At 36.6% G+C, this 25,178-nt stretch overlaps 1 protein-coding gene across 1 annotated transcript in view; it reads left to right on the top strand.

Annotated features, from left to right (window-relative positions):
- The first annotated feature begins 166 nt into the window (after positions 1 to 166).
- The window catches only part of LOC107595928 (ARF GTPase-activating protein GIT2-like), a 31,029-nt gene continuing 6,017 nt past the window's right edge, over positions 167 to 25,178 (top strand). The window contains exons 1-16 of the mRNA XM_016286526.1: positions 167 to 854; positions 5,292 to 5,425; positions 9,138 to 9,250; positions 10,850 to 10,955; positions 11,169 to 11,255; positions 11,355 to 11,485; positions 12,289 to 12,383; positions 12,660 to 12,705; positions 12,938 to 12,943; positions 13,073 to 13,124; positions 14,227 to 14,299; positions 14,411 to 14,508; positions 16,641 to 16,752; positions 16,847 to 16,989; positions 17,071 to 17,220; positions 21,106 to 21,384. Of these exons, the coding sequence (XP_016142012.1) occupies positions 773 to 854; positions 5,292 to 5,425; positions 9,138 to 9,250; positions 10,850 to 10,955; positions 11,169 to 11,255; positions 11,355 to 11,485; positions 12,289 to 12,383; positions 12,660 to 12,705; positions 12,938 to 12,943; positions 13,073 to 13,124; positions 14,227 to 14,299; positions 14,411 to 14,508; positions 16,641 to 16,752; positions 16,847 to 16,989; positions 17,071 to 17,220; positions 21,106 to 21,384 (1,707 nt within the window). The 5' untranslated portion in view covers positions 167 to 772. The remainder of the gene's footprint in view (positions 855 to 5,291; positions 5,426 to 9,137; positions 9,251 to 10,849; positions 10,956 to 11,168; positions 11,256 to 11,354; positions 11,486 to 12,288; positions 12,384 to 12,659; positions 12,706 to 12,937; positions 12,944 to 13,072; positions 13,125 to 14,226; positions 14,300 to 14,410; positions 14,509 to 16,640; positions 16,753 to 16,846; positions 16,990 to 17,070; positions 17,221 to 21,105; positions 21,385 to 25,178) is intronic.

The raw sequence follows: 25,178 nt of genomic DNA, 5'->3' as shown, positions 1-25,178 counted from the left end.
TAATAAATAACTCGCTCGCCTGTGGGTAGGCGCGACGCCTCTGTGTTTTAAATGATCTTCAGCTCATCAGGAGTGGCTCGCAAAAGTAGGTGGCGATATGCACACAGGATGTAACACGCCAAAAAACGGAAGAAGAAGAAGGAGTGGCTCGCGGGCTGGTGAATCACTTCTGCGCATGCGCGGGCACTAACGCACTGATGATCGCGTCCTACATGCCTTGAATCTCATTTCGGACAATGTCTGGTTCATTTCTGAGTTTATAATTGTATTCCAAACATAAATATGATTCATGTTTTCAGAATTACATATTTAATATACTGTATTTTAATATAGGGCCTCGAATAGATGGATAAATTGATCAAATATCTCCCGCGTTGCTGTGACGCGTCTGTCCACTGTGTGTCAGGCAGCGCGAGGAAGCTGATTTATCGTAGCTATAAACTCAAATGTGTGGTCTGGGAGGGCAGATGGCACTCTACTGCGATCTGATGGGCTGCTGGCAAGCATTTCCGTAGTGTAGTTTTTAATGCACCATGACAGAGCCTGACTCGTCTGTCCTAATTTCAAGCTAGACAAGGGAGCCCGACATACGTTATTTCACATACAGCAGCTAGTGCAGATGCATGCTCACATTGAACTCCTCCGTATGCGCGTCCTCTTCGGGCATGAGATCCTCTTTCAGTGATAAAACACTTTTAAAACGGATCCGATCATCATGTCAAAGCGGTGCGTGCTTTAAATTGACCCGTGGACGATTGTGGCTCGATAATACATGCTAATACCAACGGTCCCGGAGACAAGGATGTCGAAACGGCTGCGAAATAGCGAAGTTTGTGCGGACTGTAGCAGTTCGGGTGAGCATATTTATTCCGGTTCTGGATAACCAGGTGATATTACTGAATTAAGTGATCGAAAGATGACATTTAACTATGCACATATATGATTCAGATTGTTAAGCAAACCTTCATTATGTTTTGGATGTATAAATGGATAATAAATATATGTATTTTGGAGTGTAATGATGTATTGCCACTGGCTACGTCTCAACTTAGTAAGCCGTCTAGCTAGAAGACAGCATTTTAGTCATCGCAAGCGCGTGCCCAAACATGCTGAACGCTGGAGGCTCGGTAGGTTTTGAGACCGAGCCATTGCATGCAGTGTTGACTCAACTCTCCGGGTGTTTTCAGCTTCGAATGATGCTGTGAAGATCTATGATCAATCACACTATATTTGACCTGATCTTACTTTCTCTGGAGAAATAGGTAAATGTACTTATTGATCCTCAAGTGGTATTCCTAGTGAAAACATCTACAATATCTTTGTTTGTTTGATTGATGGTGTAAGGTTGCTTAAAGGAGACATTTTATTCATTTTTTTCAATCTTTGAGAAGTCAGGGGACTACATGTATTGGTTAGGGTCACTTGATCATAATAAATATTTATTACTAACAAGTGACCCTAATCAGCACATGTTAAATAATTCTGTTTATTATTAAAGTGACCCAGCCAACACATGCAGTGCCCTGACCTCTGAGAGACTGAAGAATGAAACATCAGATAACATTGTTGTCCTCATTACACGATAAATAACTATATCAGAGTTTTGACCTCCAAAGACTATAAATGAGACAGGGGGGAAAAAACACATTTATTTATTTAATTGCAGAAATTTGTAGAGAACAATTTCATAAACCCTATATTTGATCAGTTTATGAAATGTACTGTATTTAAGAAGGCACCCGTTTTGGTGCTTAAACTATGAAACGCTGTTAACTTTTTGTCTTGTGATTTATATTTTTTTGTTCTGTTGTTCGGTTTTCTCCTCATTCCCCTTATTGATTCCCCTTGATTAGTTACGCCTCAGTCACCAGCTGGCCTGGGCTGCCCCAGCTTGTCAGTATCATTGGGCAGTTGTTGTTAGGGTGAATATTTTTAGTCATTCAGCACTGGGTTTTATTTTAGCCGCTGCAGCACTTGATGGGGAAGAGAGCAGCACTTGGCTCAAAGAGAAGGAGAGGAAGGGAGACTGAGATTGAGGGTGAGGGGGAATGATGCTTGTGCCAGGTGCTTGATTCTGGCCCTTGGCCTCTTTGCAGCTGTTGTTTGATACTTCCTGTGCTTGAAGGGAAGTGACTTTTGCTTCTAGGCTGCTCTCTGCTTATCAGTGGATCAATTTTGAATTTAGATGGCTCATGTTTCTTGTAAGACTGATGCAATTGTGGTATCATATATCCCTCACACAGTCTGTGAAACCCAAATTGGTCGTTAACTTCTTAAGTGTGGGGATCTTCAATAGCCTGCCCACCTGGCGCAGATTTAGTCTACATTTATCTCTCTAGCTTTCCTCACTTAAGTTAGGGAATAGAGATCATATTTGTAATCCTCTGAGGTCAAAATAGACTGAAGAAAAGAAATGTAACATTGTGTGTGTGTGTGTATGTGTGTATGTATGTATGTATGTATGTGTATATATATATATATATATATAAGCAAATGAATGTATTTTGTTTCAATATTATTTGTTCTTTATTATTTGGTATTTTGAGGATATAATGGTAATAAATAATTTTCACCTCAATTATTCACCATTTATTTCTATCTAAAATAGTACAAATAATTAAAAATACATTTTCTAATACATTAAGTTAAAAAGAGAGCAATAAAGCATTAGATTTAAAGTCTAATGCATGGAAGGCAGATTTTTAAATTAACCTTTGCTGTGTATTCCCTAGTTGCTCAGAGTATTTTCGGACATAATTACTAACTTTTATTGGGTTTTGCATTTGGATATATACATTTAGACACTATCAATAACTGCTTCATCATGGCTTATTTGTAGATTGTACCCCCTGAAAAATCTGTGCGTTTTGTATTTCCTATTAATTTAATATGCCAGTAATTTTTAATTGCAAAGATCACAAGTGTGACTATTTTTAATAATTAGCCTTTTCTAAAAAAGTCCAGATATGTTGTGTGTGTGTGTGTGTGTGTGTGTGTGTGTGTTCATATAGCAAATGCAAATACAATTACCAAGTTTTGTACCATTTTGATGAAGTAAAAATTTAGGTCCAATATGGCCTAAGACCACCACAGGGTTAAAAGATTTTTGGCTCAAATTTTAATAATCTGTATAACAAAATAAAAAATGCACTTAATTAACATTTAATTAGAAAAATAATTTGCCTGTAATCAGTGTGACAATAAAATCCTCAAAACTCTGTTCTTGGGGAATTCTCACACTCTCAAGCGCTGACTCGCATCGTTGTTTCTGAAGGAAGTGAAATCACAAGTTGGCCGGAATCTGCCCTTGGGAAAAGGTGGTGGTGGGGGGGGGGGATGTGGAAAGAAGCTGAAAATATGAACATGTCTCGGGCTGCTCAGACTCTTTAGTCATAGGTCCAATGTGGTTGGCCCCACTTTCACTGATCTGGCATCATGACTCAGTGAAGGAGTGAGTATTCTATTAAAAACTGGCTTGATATTGGATGCCCATGAAGGACGATTGCCAGTGACAAGTGTTAATGTATGAGCAGTCATTCTGTCTCTGTCTGGGTCATTGAGTTTGTCAAGTGTAGTAGTAGTGGGGGATCTTTGAGTGATCAAGGGTTTGGGGCAGGTCTCAGCTGGTGGGTTGTGACCTAAAAATGGGTTGCAGGTTGCAGCTAACCATATAATGTGCTTAGTATAGTAAAGTGGTGAAAAAATGTAAGTGATAATACCGCTGCAGTATTTAGCCCTGTGTTTGTTGCATGTGTTATGCTGGTAAATCACTCTTCTGCTGTTGTTTATGCATTTACAAATGCTATAAAAATCCTTTTCAGTCTATTTTATTTTATGCTAAATTTGTTGGAGATATGCAGTCCTTGGTAATTTCATAGATTTTTCAATACTGATCAGATTTTATTATTTTATTTTTATTTTTACTGTTTTAGGTTGCCACTTGATGCTTAATTTAAATTCTGTAGTTAAACTAGTTTAGAATTACACCGCAGTAGACGACCCTCTCAAATAATCTATCAGGTAGTGAAAGTAAAGACGTGCAGTGTTTCCCAGTCACCTGCTCGTACCCTGGAAGTAAAGCTCAGCTGCTTAGCGTTTGTTGTGGTTTGAGGCATGTGTATGTAAAAGGAAGTTAGCGCGTTTACAGCCGAACATGAAAGGATGACATTCAACCCTTGCTACTGTGGCCATATAAGGAAGAAATCAGCACTGCATTGTGTTGTCGTCATCTGCTACATATTTTTAATAGGAAAAATCAAATGCTCATATTTACTTTTGATGAGCATCTCTGCTACTAGTAATGGTTTATCAGACTATTATAGTGGAACATAAATAAATTAATACTTAACATAAATTTAAATTGTACACTGTATACATCAAATGCATTTTACAGTAAACATTTATTTTTAATGAAAATGAATGTCAAAACCAGTGATATTTTAGTGTGATTGTGGTACTATAGTTATCGTGTATATGTATGTATGTATGTATATATATATATATATATATATATATATACACAGTTTCAATTTATGTTAAGTATTAATTTATTTAATACTTGTGTTATGCGCTATATATATATATATATATATATATATATATATATATATAATTTTTTTTTTTTTTAATTCTCCATTTTTATTTTAAAGTTTTATTAATTTTGTTGTGTGGTTTTGTCATTTTCATTAGTTTTTTTTTTTTATGTCTAGATAGTGTTAATTTTTATTTCAGTGTAGCCTACATCAAGTTAACCTAAATGAAAATGAGACATGTTTCCTTGGGAACTAGTTCAGTTTTTAATTTTTTTAAAATATTTTATTTCATTCCAGTGATTATTTTATTTCAAGTAACAAAAATGTTTTTTAATGAATTTAATTAACTAAAATAATCCTGATCAAAACATGCTTTCTTAGTGCACATTTGTGATGATATCATTCATTTATGCATGTTAAGTTCATTCAAGAGTTCAAAATATAATCAATTCCAGAAGTACAGTTACAGAAGTATAATGTGTGAAAATGTGGATCCCATTTCATGTTGACTTTGTGCACTGCTTGAATAAAATTTTGAAATAGACAAGCACATTTCTGTTAATTTTCTTCAGTGCATTCTTGTAACAAGCATCTTCCTTGCATCAGCTTTTTAAAAGTATTGTGTTTCTGTTTTCACTCTCATGCACCAGCCAAAAAGCTCCATTAGTGTTATTGTGTATCGATCAACGATCAACACGCTGCTGAGACACGCTGGTGTTTTCTTCCTGTTAATCTGTTGATTTTCTTGGGATCCCTTAGATCCTCGCTGGGCGTCTGTGAACAGAGGAGTTCTGATATGTGATGAGTGCTGCGGTGTTCACCGCAGTCTGGGTCGCCACAACTCACAAGTGCGGCATTTGTCAAACACACCCTGGCCGCCCACCCAGCTACAGGTGAGCTAAACTCACAGACAAGCAGACACCCTGGGACCCTTTTATTATGCCTTTAACTTGCCACCCTGCTTCATCTGAGACTTTTTGGCACTAGGGCCTTTCGCACCGCGGGAACCTTTTCATAGTACCAGAACTAATTGTGGAACTACCCACTTTTTGGCGTGTTCGCACCGCCGGAACTGGGTGCGATTTTAGTACCGGACTGCCTTTTTCGAGAACCAAATTAGCTCCTACTCCGGAGCAGGGTCTAACCAGCACAACTGGTACTAATCGTGACGTAATTAGACATTGATTGGCCAAGCGCGTACGAAAACGCCCTCACCCGCCATAATTTTAAACACCGTGTAAACATTGTGCCAACTTATTTTGCAAGTATGGATAACAGGGATAGAGGGACGGACGCTGAAGTGCAGGCACTTGTAGTAAATGTAGCACTGCCAGTTGTCGTTGGGGATTCTTAGTCCTCCTTTCTGTTCTTTCAATCGCTTTACGTATACGTCGACTTTCCATGGTCATTATTGTGAAACCTGCGAGACACAACAAAAACACAGCTCCGATCACAGCGTCCTCTATCCTCCTGTTGTTAGTGTTGTTCTTTGTTTCTGTTGTTGAACGCCGCGCACAAATGACGATGCTGTCGATCGGCTTACGTCACTTCTTAGTACACACTCTCGGTGTGAATGCAACCCATTAAATGGTACTGGGAAATAGTTCGCGCAAAATCGTCCCAGTACTTTAGTACTGTACATTTAGTTCTGGAACTAAAGCGGTGCGAAAGGCCCTATTGTAGTAATCATCTTTAGTCTCAGGCACATTATAAAGTAGTGGTCGATCTATAGGGGTTTTTCTTATGGCTGATGTTGGTATCTACAGTATTGTTGGTAGATTTTGAACCTTACTCAAACTCTAAATTTGGTTCACTTGTATATACTGTATAACTAACTTGTCCAATACATGTGTATATATACCAGCTTGTCCAGTATGCCATAAAACTAGTTGAAACAAGTGTTCAAGGCTCTAGATCAGGGATCCTCAAATCTGGCTCACGAGATCCACTTTCCTGCAGAGTTTAGCTCTAACCCTAATCAAACACACCTGAGCAAGCTAATCAATATCTTCAGGATCATTAGAAAATCACATTTAGGTGAGTTTTTCTCAGGGTTGGAGCTAAACTCTGCAGTGCATTGGCCCTCCAGGGCAAGATTGGAGGAACCCTGCTCTTGATACTGTAGGTGGTTAAAATTAAGTATACAGATCAGAAGGTATTTATGCCAGTTTTAAATGTCTTAATAATGCATTTTATTATTGAAAAGTAAAATAGGCAAGTGTGATGCGCTGGGCGTCTGTGAACAGAGGAGTTCTGATATGTGATGAGTGCTGCGGTGTTCACCGCAGTCTGGGTCGCCACAACTCACAAGTGCGGCATTTGTCAAACACACCCTGGCCGCCCACCCAGCTACAGGTGAGCTAAACTCACAGACAAGCAGACACCCTGGGACCCTTTTATTATGCCTTTAACTTGCCACCCTGCTTCATCTGAGACTTTTTGGCACTAGGGCCTTTCGCACCGCGGGAACCTTTTCATAGTACCAGAACTAATTGTGGAACTACCCACTTTTTGGCGTGTTCGCACCGCCGGAACTGGGTGCGATTTTAGTACCGGACTGCCTTTTTCGAGAACCAAATTAGCTCCTACTCCGGAGCAGGGTCTAACCAGCACAACTGGTACTAATCGTGACGTAATTAGACATTGATTGGCCAAGCGCGTACGAAAACGCCCTCACCCGCCATAATTTTAAACACCGTGTAAACATTGTGCCAACTTATTTTGCAAGTATGGATAACAGGGATAGAGGGACGGACGCTGAAGTGCAGGCACTTGTAGTAAATGTAGCACTGCCAGTTGTCGTTGGGGATTCTTAGTCCTCCTTTCTGTTCTTTCAATCGCTTTACGTATACGTCGACTTTCCATGGTCATTATTGTGAAACCTGCGAGACACAACAAAAACACAGCTCCGATCACAGCGTCCTCTATCCTCCTGTTGTTAGTGTTGTTCTTTGTTTCTGTTGTTGAACGCCGCGCACAAATGACGATGCTGTCGATCGGCTTACGTCACTTCTTAGTACACACTCTCGGTGTGAATGCAACCCATTAAATGGTACTGGGAAATAGTTCGCGCAAAATCGTCCCAGTACTTTAGTACTGTACATTTAGTTCTGGAACTAAAGCGGTGCGAAAGGCCCTATTGTAGTAATCATCTTTAGTCTCAGGCACATTATAAAGTAGTGGTCGATCTATAGGGGTTTTTCTTATGGCTGATGTTGGTATCTACAGTATTGTTGGTAGATTTTGAACCTTACTCAAACTCTAAATTTGGTTCACTTGTATATACTGTATAACTAACTTGTCCAATACATGTGTATATATACCAGCTTGTCCAGTATGCCATAAAACTAGTTGAAACAAGTGTTCAAGGCTCTAGATCAGGGATCCTCAAATCTGGCTCACGAGATCCACTTTCCTGCAGAGTTTAGCTCTAACCCTAATCAAACACACCTGAGCAAGCTAATCAATATCTTCAGGATCATTAGAAAATCACATTTAGGTGAGTTTTTCTCAGGGTTGGAGCTAAACTCTGCAGTGCATTGGCCCTCCAGGGCAAGATTGGAGGAACCCTGCTCTTGATACTGTAGGTGGTTAAAATTAAGTATACAGATCAGAAGGTATTTATGCCAGTTTTAAATGTCTTAATAATGCATTTTATTATTGAAAAGTAAAATAGGCAAGTGTGATGGAAATGGTTAGAATTACAGATACAATGAAATTGCAAATTCATGTACCCAAAAATGAAAATTCTGTCATCATTCTGTCATTTACTCATCTTCGTGTATTTCCAAACCCATAACACTTTGGTCAGGATTAATTTAGGTTTTTATTCACATATATATGTATGTCATTGTTTAGATGTAAATAAAAGCCTAAAATAAATCTGTTCATCATATAAAGCGATCATATCTCTGCACAAAACTTATGTTTACCATGACTTTATAACCTTTTTGGTTACCTGAACTTTAAACGGATGGACAGAAACCTCTCAGGTGTCATTAAAAATATCTCAATTTGTGTTCCAAAGATTAACCAAAGTCTTATGGGTTTGGAATGACATTGGAGCGAGTAAATTATGACAGAATTAGCAGAATTCAGTTTTTAATAAGTTTTTACTTTCTCTTGTAATTTACTATTTCTTTATTTTTTTAAATCAATATGTATGCAAACTCACTTGATGAATTAATTTAAAAAACATTAATAGAAAAGAGATCTAATAGCCATTATTTTTTCTGCCTCTTATTTTAATTAGAACACGAAAAACAGTCACAGTATTGTGTACTTGTACGGCCTGCAGTATCTTCTCTCTCAAGTTCCTGTTCTTTTGATGTAAATGACTCGTAGCTTTAATCCAATAATATCTCTTTTCATTTAATGTGTCCTTGTTTAGTAAATTTTTCCACATTCTTATGTAAAGATCTGTTTTTTTTTAATCCATCAATGAAGTCTTTTGAATGGTTATAAGAAAATGGTTTATTGGTGTGTGACCTCACTGGAGGGCCTTCCAACAGAATGTGTGACTCACAAAGCATATTTAAAGGAGCATGTTGTCATAATTCATTTTTGTCTTGTGATGTATGCCCTCAATTTCTTTCTCATTCACAGATGGTTCAAACATTATACAACAATGGTGCTAATGCAATATGGGAGCACACTCTGCTGGACCCGTCATCCATCACGAGCGGGAAACGCAAACCCAATCCGCAGGATAAAGTCCAGTGAGTATTTCTGTTTTTCTTGAATTTTTTGAATGTGGAAAAATGTTTTATTTAGATTTTTTAAAATTAATATTATAGAAAAATGTATGTTTGGTATGCATTTCCATTCAAAACTTTTGGTCAGTAAAATAAATTATATTCAGAAATGATGCATTAAATTGATCAAAAGTGGCAATAAAGACATTTATAATGCTACAAATGATTTCTGTTTCAAAACTATGCTGTTCTTTAATAATCTTAAAATAAGCAGAACAACGTTGATAATAATAGTAACATAATTTTCAACGTTGATAATAATAAGAAATGTTTCTTGAGCACCAAATCAGCATATTAGAATGATTTCTGAAGACTCACGTGACACTGAAGACTGGAGTAATGGCTACTAAAATTCAACTTTGCCATCAGGAATAAATTACATTTTAAAATATATTAAAGGAGACATATTATGCCCCTTTTTACAATATGTAATATAAGTCTCTGGTGTCCCCAGAATGAAGTTTTCAGCTCAAAATACTCCACAGATCATTTATTATATCATTTTGAAAATGCCTATTTTGAGTGGAAGCAGAAACACGCTGTTTTTCAGGCCTGTCTCTTTAAATGCAAATGAGCTGCTGCTCCCTGCCCCTTTTCCAGAATAGAGCTGCGCCATTACAGCTCGGAGCTGCTTAAAACATCTGTATTGTTTCTGATTATCATACTTATTGCGCTGAAATAATGCATTTTAAACCATATTAGCTTAAATTTCTGATATATGGTTTTCTGAGTGCACACGTACAGAAAGCGGCTGTCAAAGCATGTGAGTACTAAACTAAGTTCTCATTCACACAGAAGTTTACGTTAAAAACACACGAGTTACAAAAAACAGTTGGTTATGTCTGTGAAGTTAAACAGCTGGGAAATAAACCACGTGTTTATTTTAGATCTGTGTGGCAGCAGCAATATACAGTAAATAAATCAATAAATCCACTGCTCTCATCTCCTCTGAGGCTGGGACTCTAAATAGTGTTCTGTGCTCGTCTGTGCAGCCAAAGGCAGAACAGTTAGCATGTTTTGCTCAAACTTTCGCCATGGCATTACACCGTTGTCGCTTGCGAAATCAAAATGAAGGTGCCATGGGTGGAAACTTACAGATTAAGGGCCGGTAATATTATAATGAGATCCCCTTGCCACGTCACCAAGGGAGCGAAATCAGATGCACTCGTTTTTTCAGAGGCTTGCAGAAAAAGGTTTACCAAAACAAAGTTACTGGGTTAATCTTTTTCATGTTTCCTTGTTTGGTAGATGCACCAGGGACCTGATTATAGCACTTAAAACCTGGAAAAGTCAGATTTTCATGATATGTCACCTTTTAAAATAGAAAACACTTATTTTAAATGATGATAATATTTCACAATATTACTGTTTTTGCTGTATTTTTTATGAAATATATACAGCCTAGGTGAGCATAAGAGACATCTTTCAAAAACAACAAAAAATATCTTACTGACCCCAAAGTTTTAAACGATAGTGTATACAAAAAGATCGTGTCTGAAATACACCAACTGCCCCCACTGTTAACTGGCTCTAATAGCTCCATTGTTTCTCTCACCCAAAAAGCCCTAACAAAACAGAGTTCATAAAATCAAAGTATCAAATGCTGGCTTTCGTCCATCGTTTACCCTGTCGAGATGACGACAGTACAGCAGCCGCTGATCTAAGCAAGGTAAGGCAGGAGTTACCAGTTTCATGGTTGACGTTCTTCTTTATTTAATTGTTCTGTTCTTTCAAATATTTGATGCATTCATTATAGTCCATTTTTTCAGAATTTACATGCATTATTGCTCCTCTAGTACATCTAATTCTCATCTGATGTGGTTGTCTTCTGTCAGACTTGTTGAAAAGTCTCTGTTGACGTACATTGTCTTTGATTCTTTAGCAACTTCACTCCAGCGTTAGAACCGGCAATCTTGAGACTTGTTTGCGGTTACTATCGCTTGGGGCTCAAGCCAACTACTTCCACCCGGTAAAAACCTCTGATCTTAATTTAATCATATTCAGTTACATTAAAAATGCTTTCCGAACTTACTGCTCATTTTTAACGGTTCTGCACTGGTTTAAACAGGAGAAAGGAAACGCTCCACTGCACATAGCAGCTAAAGCAGGGCAAGTGTGCCAGGCTGAGCTCCTCTGTGTTTATGGGGCAGACCCTGGGGCTCCAGACTCCAACGGCAAAACGCCCATCCACTATGCAAGGTAATCAATAGCTAATGCATTGATGCTCCAAAGCCACTCGGCACTGAAATCTGCATTTATTGATTACTTCCAATATTTTTTGTCAATGCAGTGATTAAAAAGAATACTTGTCATGGATTTGTCATGGGGCCTTCACTGACAAATATCCAAATTAAAGGGATAGTCCACCCAGAAATGAAAATTCTGTCATTACTTACTCACCCTCATGTCGTTCCAAACCTGAATGGCTTTCTTCCTTCTGTGGAAACACAAAAGAAAATATTTTGAAGATTGTTGGTAACCAAACAGTTATGGTACCCGTTGACTTCCATTGTATGTACAAAAAAACAATGGGAACCAAAACTGTTTGGATATCAACATTATTATTTTTCATATTATTTTTATACTATAATAAAATGCATTAGTATTTTAAATGAACTTTTTTTTCAGGTTTAATTAAAGAAATATAGTTTTATTAATTCTGTTATGTGCTTTGGACATTTTTATTAAGTTTAATTTTACTACTTCAACTGAAACTTGCCAAGAAAATATTTTAAATTAAGTTTTTCATCTAATACTTATATTTTATTTTGTTTCAGCGTTATTTCAATTACCAAACACAGTTTTAATAGTTTAATTTTAGTTAACAATAACATCACTGGTCTGTATGGTTTCCCATTTGTTATTTTATGTTATTGGTGCTCAATTCCACGGAAGACTCTTGAGAGGGACCACAAGGGCTGAGGGCAGCATTTGGCACAGGACCTTAAAGTTCAAAAATAAAAACCTATGTGTCATAACATCATTGTGTTGTTTGTAATCAGGCAAGCTGGCCATCAAGACCTGGCAGACAGACTGGTGGAAATACAGTATGAGCTCACAGACAGGCTGGCCTTCTATCTCTGTGGGCGGAAGCCTGGTGAGTCAGAGCGCAGAGCGATGGTGTGCTATCATGATGAGAGCTGATGTTTTGATATCCAGCTGTGGGGCTGCAGATGCTGATGAAGCCAGTTTATAGCACGCTCTTACTTCAGTGGGTTATGGTCTTGAGAGCGCCAGATGGTTCAATAAAATATCACAGTGATGTCGGAGTCAGCTTAATGTGTTTTATTGCTTTAGTGTGCATCTTTATCAGTGGATTGTCAATTGAAAATGTTAAACTATGTCAATAATGTCAATACGTTCTGTGTTTTAGATCACAAGAATGGACAGCATTTCATTATACCACAGATGGCGGACAGGTAGTAATAATCTAATTCATTCTAATGTTTTCCTGTGTGAACTGATGCCATTTTCTTCTAGAGGAATATTTTGGGATGTGCTTAGTCATGTTTTGGTCATTGGATAATACTGATCGCATCCCAGAATACTTCCCTGCATGGCTATGATAGCAATCCAAACAGGTTTTTAAGATTAACATAATTTAAACTTAATATCTTGCCATTTCCTTTTTTGCTGTCTTTGATGGAAAAGAAATGTGTAAGTATTTGATATTGAGAATGGCAATTGAAAATTTAATTTCACCTTTTATCTTTTACCATTAGTGTTTATAATAAATCTGTTTAATAAACAAACTAATATTATTTACCATTTTATTCCGTTTTATAGCAGTCTGGAGTTATCAGAGTTCGCAAAAGCTGCAAAAAGAAAGCTGCAGTCTGTAAGTCCTCTTATTTTATGCAATGCAATGCTGCTAATTTAACTACTTATTTCAATACAGTAGCTTTGGGAAGTCTGATTCTTTTTAGTGAATCAGCATGTTCAGACAGTTTATGTAAAACAATAAAAAAAAAATTAATGATTTATTTAATCAAACTATTATCAGAAGTCCCTCAATTTATTTATTGCATCTTTTTTTGCATAGCAAAATAATAAACTAACTTCTGCTTAATCATGACAAGTTGATATATTAAGCAGAATATTGAATTAAATAGTTAATGTTGTTGACCACATTTTAGAAATGACAGTGTTTCAGGTTTTATTTAGTGAGTTTTTCTGTTAAAATGTTATCACCATAACTGAATACAATCTACAGTCTGCTAAATTAATACAATCTACAGTACTACCAAAGTCCAAAACCATATCCTTATTGTTTAGTTGAGTACCAGATAAACACTACTGTGATTGGAGAGATAAATGATGCCATTTGATAGATGCATCTGATTCTGAAGATTACCCCTTTAAATAATATTAAGCAGAATATTGAATTAAATAGTTAATGTTGTTGACCACATTTTAGAAATGACAGTGTTTCAGGTTTTATTTAGTGTCAGTTTTTCTGTTAAAATGTTATCACCATAACTGAATACAATCTACAGTCTGCTAAATTAATACAATCTACAGTACTACCAAAGTTCAAAACCATATCCTTATTGTTTAGTTGAGTACCAGATAAACACTACTGTGATTGGAGAGATAAATGATGCCAATTGATAGATGCATCTGATTCTGAAGATTACCCCTTTAAATGGCTACATTTTGCTAGTAGAGTGTGGTGTAGGTTAGCTTAGCTTAACTGTAGTTTAACTACTGTAGCTTGTTACTTGAAAAGCCAACACAGCTAAGCACTGAGGAAACCGTTGGGCTTCTCTGAAGCAGATGTCCTTTTAAGTGCCGCAACACCCCCAAAACCGTTATCTGCCAGTCATTAATATAAAAGACAGCGTTTATGCTATTTAACCTGTCTCCAAACATGATTTTAAGCTGTTTTACAACCATTGAAAGCACAGATGGCTGATGCAACTCTGCTAATATCATTGCAGCTCAGCGATCATTTGTTTGAGGAATTGGCAATGGATGTGTACGATGAAGTTGATCGAAGAGAGACTGATGCAGGTGAGATGATCTGCATTTGATAAACAATGGAAAGAACTGACTCATGAAATGTACATTATACGAGTGCAAAGCGTGACACTTTGATGAGCACTTTCTTTGTATCTGGTGTAGTTTGGCTGGCCACTCAGAACCACAGCACCTTGGCAACGGAGACAACAGTTGTGCCTTTCCTTCCTGTAAACCCAGAGTACTCATCAACACGAAACCAGGCAAGTTCTGAACAGAAAGTTGTTATGCTTTAAGTCTTTTTACAGGAAATAAAGATATTGCACTTTGACATGTGACGTTTTATAACAGCTTTTATGTAGTTTGCAGCTGAAAGTGCAACATGAAAAAATGTGCCAGATGAACATGGAAACAGATGTCACAAAATTAATAAAAAAGGAAATTACATCAAAACACTATGCACTGAAGCATAGAACCAAACCACAAATGATAGATTTTGCATATTATAGATTTTAGAGAAGTTGTGTCTGTTGAGGCGCTGCCACTAATCAAGAAAGTTGTGTTTTTGGAACAAACCTCCACTTTCAACAATAAAATTCAAGGAAATTACTATAAACTTACTATAGTAGTTTCTGATCAGTGTACACATGCAGATGGGTGTCTTTGTCCATTGCTTTTTAAAGGGGTGGTTCATTGCGATTTCACTTTTTTTAACATTAGTTTGTGTGTAATGTTGCTGTTTGAGCGTAAACAATATCTGCAAAGTTACGAAGCTGAAAGTTCAATGCAAACAGAGATATCGTCTTTTAAAATTCTGGCAGTTTAATGCCTACAAAAACGGCTGGTAGGGACTACAACAAGTTACAAACCCAGATAAACCCTGCCCTCGGGAAAAGGCAGCAAAGGGGGCTAGGCCATGCTGCGCTGCTTTAGAGAAGAGGAAGAGAAAACTAGAGGTGCACGTAAAAATCTATTCATATATGAATTGTGATTCTGTCTTCTTACGATTCTAATGGATTCACAAGCTTCAAAATCAATGTTCTAAAGCAGCCATTCCCCTTAATACCGTTCCCCGTTTCCCTCTGCTCTGCACACGCTCTGCATCTCTCTCTCTCTCTCTCGCTCAGCTCAGCTCAGCTCAGCTCCAGCAATGAACTGTTACAATTATACACTTATTTTCACATAGCTATGAGAAGCATTAAACATGGACGTGCGTGCAGTTGCCGTATCAGGATAAAACTGTATATTAAAGGCTAACATAAGCAGTAACATTTACAAATAACAGCGTATCTAAAAGTATGAGACGACAACAAACAAAAAACATAGGCCTACCATTAAAAGCCGTGCTTGCACAGGTTCTGCACGATCCTCTTCAATAATATCCTCTACTTCTCAATTGGGCTCAAACTGATAAGCGATATTAACGATGCCTTTGTTTACAATACAACCGGAGCACATGCCGCTGAGGTGAGGGGCGGGACCCTTAGACATGCACTAGAGGCGATTTAGCCAATCACGACACACTGGGCTAGCTAACCAATCAGAGCCCATCGCCTATTTCTGAGGGAGGGGCTTCATAAAAGCAGGAAATGATCAGCGCGTTTCTCAGAAAAGGGACAGAGCGGTGTGGAATAAATGTAAATTATGTGAAAAATAAAGCTTTTTTAAAAAAACAAAGTATTAATACATGTTATGCACCCCATAAACACAATCAAGCCTAGAAAAAAAAACAGTGAACCACCCCTTTAAGGAATATCAAGTTAAAGGAATAGTTCACCAAAAATGTAAAATTACTGAATATTTACTCACCCTTCGGCCATCCAATATGTAGATTATTTTGCTTCATCATCAGAAAAGAACCGATTTGGAGAAATTTAGCTTTGCATCACTTGCTTACCAGTGGATCCTCTGCAGTGAATGGGTGCCATCAGAATGAGAGCCCAAACAGCTGATAAAAACATCACAATAATCCACAAGTAATCCACACGACTCCATCAATGAACATCTATCTATTAAAGGGGTCATGAAATGCAGTTTCAGATTTTTATATTACATTTCTTAGTTTATAAAGAGGTTCTCCCAATTTCAAATCTGGGCGTTTCAGAATAATAGAAAAGTATATTTAGATTTTAATCCGGCTTATTTTTGAGTTCTAAAACTTGCAAATGTTTTTTTTTTTTTTTTGTAGTGTAACCGCTTATATGTTTAAATATAAAGAGCATTTTGATTGGACTGGAATGTGTTGATTATTGTTGTTTTTATCAGCTGTTTGGACTCTCATTCTGACGGCACCCATTCACTGCAGAGGATCCATTGGTGAGCAAGTGATGTAAAGAGCAACTAGTTGTTCAGGCAATGAACATGCAATGAAATCATCACTTAATTCCTTTGACAGGGAAGACAAAAGCTGGCAAGGTTTAATGCTCATGAATTTGCCACACTTGTGATTGATATTCTAAGTGATGCAAAGCGACGCCAGCAGGGGAATTCAGTCTCAAGCCCTAAAGGTACAGCCTGCATACAGACACACCAGCCTTATGCCTTGATTTCTTTTAAAGTTCTTATTGATGTTTCATGATTGTTGTGTCTACTTTTTCATAGACAATGTTGATGTATTCTTCAAAAGTATGGGTAGTCGTCATGGAAGTGAAAGCCAGGAAATTGACCAGCCAGACTATGACAGTGTGGCATCTGATGAGGACACTGAAACTGATTTACGAGTGGGCAAAGCAGACAGAGCTAAGGTAGACCTGTAAAGATTTAGGAACTTTGTCTTGTGCCATTCTTGCCATCACAGTGTACCCAGCTACTTCTTTTCTCCTCAGAGTCTGGACTCTGATCTGTCCGATGGATCGATTTCAGTGCAGGAGTTTCTGGAGGTGAAAAATGCGCTTTCAGCCTCGGAGGCCAAAATTCAGACACTGATGAAGGCCAACAGTAATCTGAGTGAGGAGCTGAGATTGATGCAGAAAAAGGTACCAGAGATTCAGCAGTGAGCGCTGAATGCCCTGGTCAGAGCAGCTAAACAAAGCAAGACTGTCTAACCCCTACACCTGCACCTCTTCTCGCACATGAGGGGGCAAATTTGACTGAAAGATTAAGATTCTTAAAATCCCCTGGAATGCTGATGTCAAAATAATACAGTTATACCTGCTGTAGTGTTCAAATAACCAGCATGACGTTGACTTCTAAACCACTGGAAAAGACATACAGTATTAGAGACATGAAACCAAAACATACTGACTGTTTGGCATTTGAATGCAGATGATTAGTTGGCATGCTATCCTCCCTAACCACAAACCTGATTTATAAGCTGGCTCTTGCATCAGCATGACTCATTTTAATTGGCTGTGTTCTATATGTATTTACATTATACAAGGGTTTCCAGAATACAAATCAGAGCTAAAATTGATTGACTATAAAACAATTATTATGAATTGAATTTGGAGCCTTTCGGGCCTTTATTGTCATTTCAGTGTGAAAATCATATTCTATATGAATATTTATTTCTCTTTCACATTGACATTAAAACCCATTTAAGGATTATTCTGTTAGATGATAAATTGTAATTTAGTTGGAGAGAATTTCCTCACACTCACTGAAGTGTGTTTAATATAGTCATCCATAAATCAAACTCTAATTGTTTAGTAATGTTTTCTCAAATATAAAATAAGGTCAGTCCCTAAATGGCTCGGCATTTAAAGAAATTACAGTTCCAGCTTTCCTGTGGCATTTCTAATTGAATTCTAGCCAAAAATGGTGATTGATGTATATTAAAGATTTGGTTATGGATGGTTTTGACTGTTTACCACTTTCAGTCCTCTCATAAAAGAACATGTAACTAGTTTAGTTGTGTTGTTAAAGATTTGACAACTTGCTTAAAATGTATGACGATTTGAAAGTGGTTTTGGATTATATCTATGTCCTGCACAAAAGGTTATGCATGATGTTTCTCGGATGCTATTATAAATGTTTGTGATTTAGAAAAATTAGGCAATTGTGACATTTGTATGATAAACTGTGTGGCTTTGCATTGGATGAACATCTGACTGGATAAAAATAGAAATGGGCAAAATCATTTTATCATGAGTGAAGTCGTTAGGCTTTTTGTTACTCTCCGCATTTCCTTTCTGATCCTAGCCAATGTGTCTGACTCAAGCTCTTTGGCTTTTCTCTGAGCTGCAGAGTGAGCTTGAGAGTCTCTCTTTCTCTGTAGACTCTTAAGCATGTCTAACTTGCGCTTGTTCTGTGAGCATGTCTAGACATTGCATCTGCCAGTGCCTGCATGCTAAACTGGACTTTTTGCTGTTAAGAAGTTTGGATTTATTGAGCAACTCCTTATAATGGTTTCCTTGAACTTGATTTGTACTTCAAAATTATGATGAAAAAATAATTACAGAGTTAATTATTTGAATAAGATATAAGTAAATGTCTTAATTTATAGAACATTTTAAATTGGTTTTAAAATAAAAAATATTTAAAAGTTTAAGATGAATTTTAATTTGTAATTTGCTTTTTTTATTACAATATCACAAGCCCCCTGCAGTTTCATGGATCAGAAATTTTCTTCTAAAAAGATGGATATTATGCTAATTAGTATTAATAATATTCATTTCTCATATGCCAGATTTGAAAGCTATTACATCAAACTAAATAGTAGAAAATATTATGTTCATTTTTATTATTTTTTCACTACAATTTAGTAATTGGATTTCATTCACTAAGAATGTTTACACACAAATTTGTGCATAAAATCTGCATACAAACATTTTCACAAACAAATCATTTACAAAAATGTTGTACTAAAATGTATTCAAAAATTTACAAGAAAATGTATGAACAACTGAAACTACACATACACAAAAAGCACATACTTTTGGAGGTCTTACAAATGTGTTAAGATAATTTATATATAAATTAAATATATTTCATATAAACTGAAAGAGTAGAAAAAGCTGCATTGTAGCTCGAGCTGCGAGGTTTCTCTGAATAACAACTCTAATATCGAGTAGGAGAAAACATTTCTCTGAATCAGTTCCATTGTTTTGATACAAATTTTATTTATCAAATGGAAAAGGCAAAGACTGGTTTAATCTTTTTTTTTTTATTTTTTTTTTTTTGTGGCAAATATAAAAATTTTGTAGGCCTGTAGTGGGCGACACACACTTTTGAAACTGAACATTATTTAAATATTGATTAAGAGTTTTTCTTGTAGGCTCAGCTTTGCTACAGTTTCTGCTTTTCTCTGCGTTTCTCTGGCTTACTCCTGTTTCTCTTCAGCTGCAGTCTCTGCAAAGCGAGAACAGCTCTCTCAGGCGGCAGGTCTCCGCTCAACAACCCTATCAGGCCCCCGGCGGCCCTGACCACCCCAATCCCTCCAGTCCCTCCTCCTCTTCCTCCTCTTCCTCAGAGATTTGGTTATGGATGATTTTGACTGTTCAGTCCTCTCATAAAATAACATGTTACTAGTTTCGTTGTGTTGTTTGGCTTCTTGCTTAAAATGTTTTGTGAGTTGAAAGTGGTTTTGGATTACATGTATTCCCCATTTGAAATGATTGTGATTTGAAAATTTAGTCCATTGTGACATTTGTGGGATAAAACTGTGTGGCTTTGCATTCGATGCACATCTGACTGGGTAAAAATAGAGATGGCCAGAATCATATTATCATGAGTGACGTCTTTAGGCTCTTTTGTTATGCTCTGCATTTCCTTTCTGATCCTAGCCAACGTGTCTGCTCGAGCTCTTTGGCTTCTCTCTAAGCTGCAGAGTGAATCTCTGTTTCTCGATCCCTGTAGATTCTTAGGCATGCCTAACTTGCGCTTGTTCTGTGAGCATGTCTAGACATTGCATCTGCCAGTGCCTGCATGCTAAACTGGACTTTTTGCTGTTAAGAAGTTTGGATTTATTGAGCAACTCCTTATAATGGTTTCCTTGAACTTGATTTGTACTTCAAAATTATGATGAAAAAATAATTACAGAGTTAATTATTTGAATAAGATATAAGTAAATGTCTTAATTTATAGAACATTTTAAATTGGTTTTAAAATAAAAAATATTTAAAAGTTTAAGATGAATTTTAATTTGTAATTTGCTTTTTTTATTACAATATCACAAGCCCCCTGCAGTTTCATGGATCAGAAATTTTCTTCTAAAAAGATGGATATTATGCTAATTAGTATTAATAATATTCATTTCTCATATGCCAGATTTGAAAGCTATTACATCAAACTAAATAGTAGAAAATATTATGTTCATTTTTATTATTTTTTCACTACAATTTAGTAATTGGATTTCATTCACTAAGAATGTTTACACACAAATTTGTGCATAAAATCTGCATACAAACATTTTCACAAACAAATCATTTACAAAAATGTTGTACTAAAATGTATTCAAAAATTTACAAGAAAATGTATGAACAACTGAAACTACACATACACAAAAAGCACATACTTTTGGAGGTCTTACAAATGTGTTAAGATAATTTATATATAAATTAAATATATTTCATATAAACTGAAAGAGTAGAAAAAGCTGCATTGTAGCTCGAGCTGCGAGGTTTCTCTGAATAACAACTCTAATATCGAGTAGGAGAAAACATTTCTCTGAATCAGTTCCATTGTTTTGATACAAATTTTATTTATCAAATGGAAAAGGCAAAGACTGGTTTAATCTTTTTTTTTTTATTTTTTTTTTTTTGTGGCAAATATAAAAATTTTGTAGGCCTGTAGTGGGCGACACACACTTTTGAAACTGAACATTATTTAAATATTGATTAAGAGTTTTTCTTGTAGGCTCAGCTTTGCTACAGTTTCTGCTTTTCTCTGCGTTTCTCTGGCTTACTCCTGTTTCTCTTCAGCTGCAGTCTCTGCAAAGCGAGAACAGCTCTCTCAGGCGGCAGGTCTCCGCTCAACAACCCTATCAGGCCCCCGGCGGCCCTGACCACCCCAATCCCTCCAGTCCCTCCTCCTCTTCCTCCTCTTCCTCCTCCTCTGCCCTGAAACGCCACCTGTCTGCATGGGCGAGCCGCCCAATGTCTATGTATGAAACCGGCTCTGGTCTGAAGCCCTTTCTCCCCAAGGGAGAGACCCCTTACCCTGAGGAGACCTTCCCCACCCTGCAACCCTTCCCGACCTATGTAAGTAAAAACCTGCCTCTCACCTTCTCTCCTTTTTCTTCACCTTTCTTTTCAAAAGTTGCAGCATGCTGATGGTGCATTTCCAATTCTCAGCGCTTTATGAGCGATTCCAAAATACACGTTTTGGACTACTCAATGTATTTCTTCACTTTGTATCCTGTTGGCTCACATAGCAGCTATTTCACCATATTTTCTGTTTCCCTTTTTCAATTTCCTGTGTCAGTTGGGAGATACAAAACCATGGCCATGGTCTTTATGGCCAACTCAATGCATAAGTCACACAGTCTTATTCTCGTTGCTTTATGTAACTTAGTTTGTACATATAATTTTAATTTTTAATTTCAAGCTAGAAGGTGAAGGTGCACTTAGCTATTTTTTTGTGTTTTACTGGCCAGTATGACTGATAATGTTGTACCTGTGTTCAATAATTGGGATTTACTGAGATAAAGTGATTTTTATTTTAAACCATACAAATATCTGTTGTACATGTCACAGTTATTCAAGCTCACAAAATTCATCTTGATGTAAAATGCCCAGTATTTTATTTTCAGTTGTCTTTTTACAATGTATGTTCCTATATTCATTTCCCTTTTCACTTTTTCATTGACCTTTTGCATGTTGATATTAAAAAAATGTTTTAACCCTATGCCTTTTCATCGCTTTTACTGCTTATTAATGAAATGTATTATTTTCCAATGCATGTAAATGTTGCAGCTGTTCAAACTTTATTCATCAGTCGTTATTATTCAACACTGGGTTTGTGCTGGGTCCTTTAAAAATGTTTCTTCATGATTGTTCATAATAATGCAAATAACTAATGTGACCCTGGAGCACAAAACCAGTCTTAAGTCTCTGGGGTATATTTGTAGCAATAGCCAAAAATACATTGTATGGGTCAAAATTATAGATTTTTCTTTTATGCCAAAAATCATTAGGATATTAAGTAAAGATCATGTTCCATGAAGATATTTTGTAAATTTCCTACTGTAAATATATTAAAACTTAATTTTTGATTAGTAGTATGCATTGCTAAGAACTTCATTTGGACAACTTTAAAGGCGATTTGCTCAATATTTTGATTTTTTTCCACATGCAAATTCCAGATTTTCAAATAGTTGTATCTCTGCCAAATATTACATCAATTTACATAAATGAAAAGATTATTTATTCAGCTTTCATATGATGTATAAATCTCAATTTTAAAAAAATTGACCCTTATGACTGGTTTTGTGGTCCAGGGTCACATATTAATATATAATGTTAATAATGTATTGGTATACACTACCAGTCAAAAGTTTGGGGTCAGTAATATTATTAATTTTATTAATTAATAATAATATTAATACTTTTAGAAAGTGCATTAAATTGATCAAATTGGACAATAAATTTAATGTTACAAAATATTTCTATTTCAAATAAATGCTGTTCGTTCGAACCTTTTGTTCATCATTGAATATTGAAAACTGTATTGTGGTTTACATATTAATATAAAGCAGAACAACTGATTTCAACATTGAGAATAATAATAAATGTTTCATGAGCAGCATATAAGAATAATTTCTGAAGAATCATGAGGCTGCTGAAAATCAGCTTTGCCATCACAGGAATAAAACCCATTATAAAACTGTATTCTAGTAGAAAACTGTTATTTCAAAATGTAATTATATTTCACAATATTACTATTTTACTGTATTTTTGATCAAATAAATGCAGCCTTGGTGAGCATAAGACACCTCTTTCAAAAATATTCAAATATCTTACCAACCACAAACTTTTAAAGGGGTCATATGATGCTTTTTTTAAAGATCATTATTTGGTGTATTTGGTGTAACAGAATATGTTGACATGCTTTAATGTTCAAAAAACACATTATTTTTCAAATACTGTACATTATTGTAGGTCCTCTATGCCCCGCCTCTCTCAAACGCTTAGTTTTCTACAAAGTCCCTCCTTCCGACAAGCGCAGTCTGCTCTGATTGGCCAGCTGACCCAGTGCATTGTGATTGGCCGAACACCGCAAGCACTCGTCGGAAATGTAACGCCCCTTACCATAATCGCGAGCTTCATCTTTCAAAATAAATGTAAAGGCAGAGCCCGAGAGGGGAAGAGGGTCGCGTGACAGACAGTGATGAAGCTGGTATGTGTTTGCAGTACACAAGCCACGGTTAAGACAGCTGACTCCACTGTGATGTGACTCTCTCTCTCTCTCTCTCTCACTCTCACTCTCTCACTCACACACACACACACACATGATGTCTTAGTCTTTGCAACTTCAGGGATCTTATCTATGCACAATCAGCTTGTAACACTCCAAAGAAAAAAGAAAACTTGAAATCGCATCATATGACCCCTTTAAATGGTAGTGTGTATAAATTAATATTCAATTAGATTATTGTAATTTCGTGATAGCTTCTGCATTAATGGTAAAGAATCAAATCTTATTGTGAAATGTTATCAAATTATTACTATTGACAGACTACTATTTTGTTAGATTGTTACTGTTGATGACATGCTGCTTTACAAAAGTCAAGATTACTCTATCACCTTGTTCTCTAGTCCAGGCTCTCCATCATACACTCTAAAAAATGCTGGGTTGTTTCAACCCAATGTTGGGTCAAGTATGGACTAACCCAACTGTTGGGTTAAAAAGCTAATTTAAAAATGTAACCAAAATTTAACCCAACAGTTGGGTTAGTCCATATTTGACCCAACATTGGGTTGAAACAACCCAGCATTTTTTAGAGCGTAGCAGAGTATTTTAAGAATTTTGCATTTGTTTTTTCGTCAATTGTCTTTCATTCTCTGTCTTAAGTCTAATTTGCACCCCTTTTTAGATCAGAAAGGGTGTGTTTGTGGCCACCTCCTCTTCCCTCCCCTTCCTCCCCTCCTCCTCCTCATCCTCCCCATCCTGTTTGTGGGATGAGAGTGCGCAAAGGGTTAAGTACATCCTCACATGCTCCGTTCATCGTGGGAGCGGACAGAAGCACCAGGATCCCTTTACCTGCTCGCCACCCTCCTTCACAAACTCATCCTCTGCCTCCACAACTCCCATCCATCCCTTCTCGTCTTACACCTGTTGTGCTCCACGCATCACCATGTCCCTGCACCAACCCTCCAGGGGCTGCTGTTTTCAACTGATACGTATTTCTGCCTTCATCATCACCATCATCCTCATAGATAGCACAAACATTTCATGGCTCGTGTCTTCATTCCCAGGATGCACTGCTCAGGGCTTGTCCACTGCTGCTACTGCTTCTGCTCGCTCATCTCTTCAGGATGTCTTGCAATGCTACGTGCTCTGGGCTGAGAGTAGAAAGAAGAAATACACAATTATGAAACACTGATATGTAAATGGTTTGGATTAGCTTGGTCACTTTTGTGCGTGCAGATTGCAACCATATTTAGATTCATGTTTCTGTTGTCACTGAGTGTGTGTGTGCATTTTGGGCCTTGTTTATGGCGTTTTTTTTTTTTTTTTAATGCATTTATCTGACAATTAATCAATTTCCTTTGCTTTTTTTTTTACCCAAACGGTTAAATACACTACCATTCCAAAGTTTGGCATTGGTAAGTTTTTTTTTTTTCATTATTTTTGTTTGTGAAAGTCTCTTATGTTCACTAAGGCCGTGTTTATTTGATCAAAAATACAGTAAAATTGTGAAATATTATTACAATATAAAATATTTTCTATTTTAATATATTTTCAAATAGAATTTATTTCTGTCATGGCATAGCTGAATTTTCAGCAGCCATTAATCCAATCTTCAGTGCCACATGATCTTTTAGAAATCTTT

This window comes from Sinocyclocheilus grahami, unplaced genomic scaffold (assembly GCF_001515645.1).
Source record: "Sinocyclocheilus grahami isolate Dianchi unplaced genomic scaffold, SAMN03320097.WGS_v1.1 scaffold211.1, whole genome shotgun sequence".
Taxonomy (NCBI): domain Eukaryota; kingdom Metazoa; phylum Chordata; class Actinopteri; order Cypriniformes; family Cyprinidae; genus Sinocyclocheilus; species Sinocyclocheilus grahami.
Note: the sequence above shows the minus strand (reverse complement) of the source record. Positions and strands in the feature narration are given on the sequence as shown.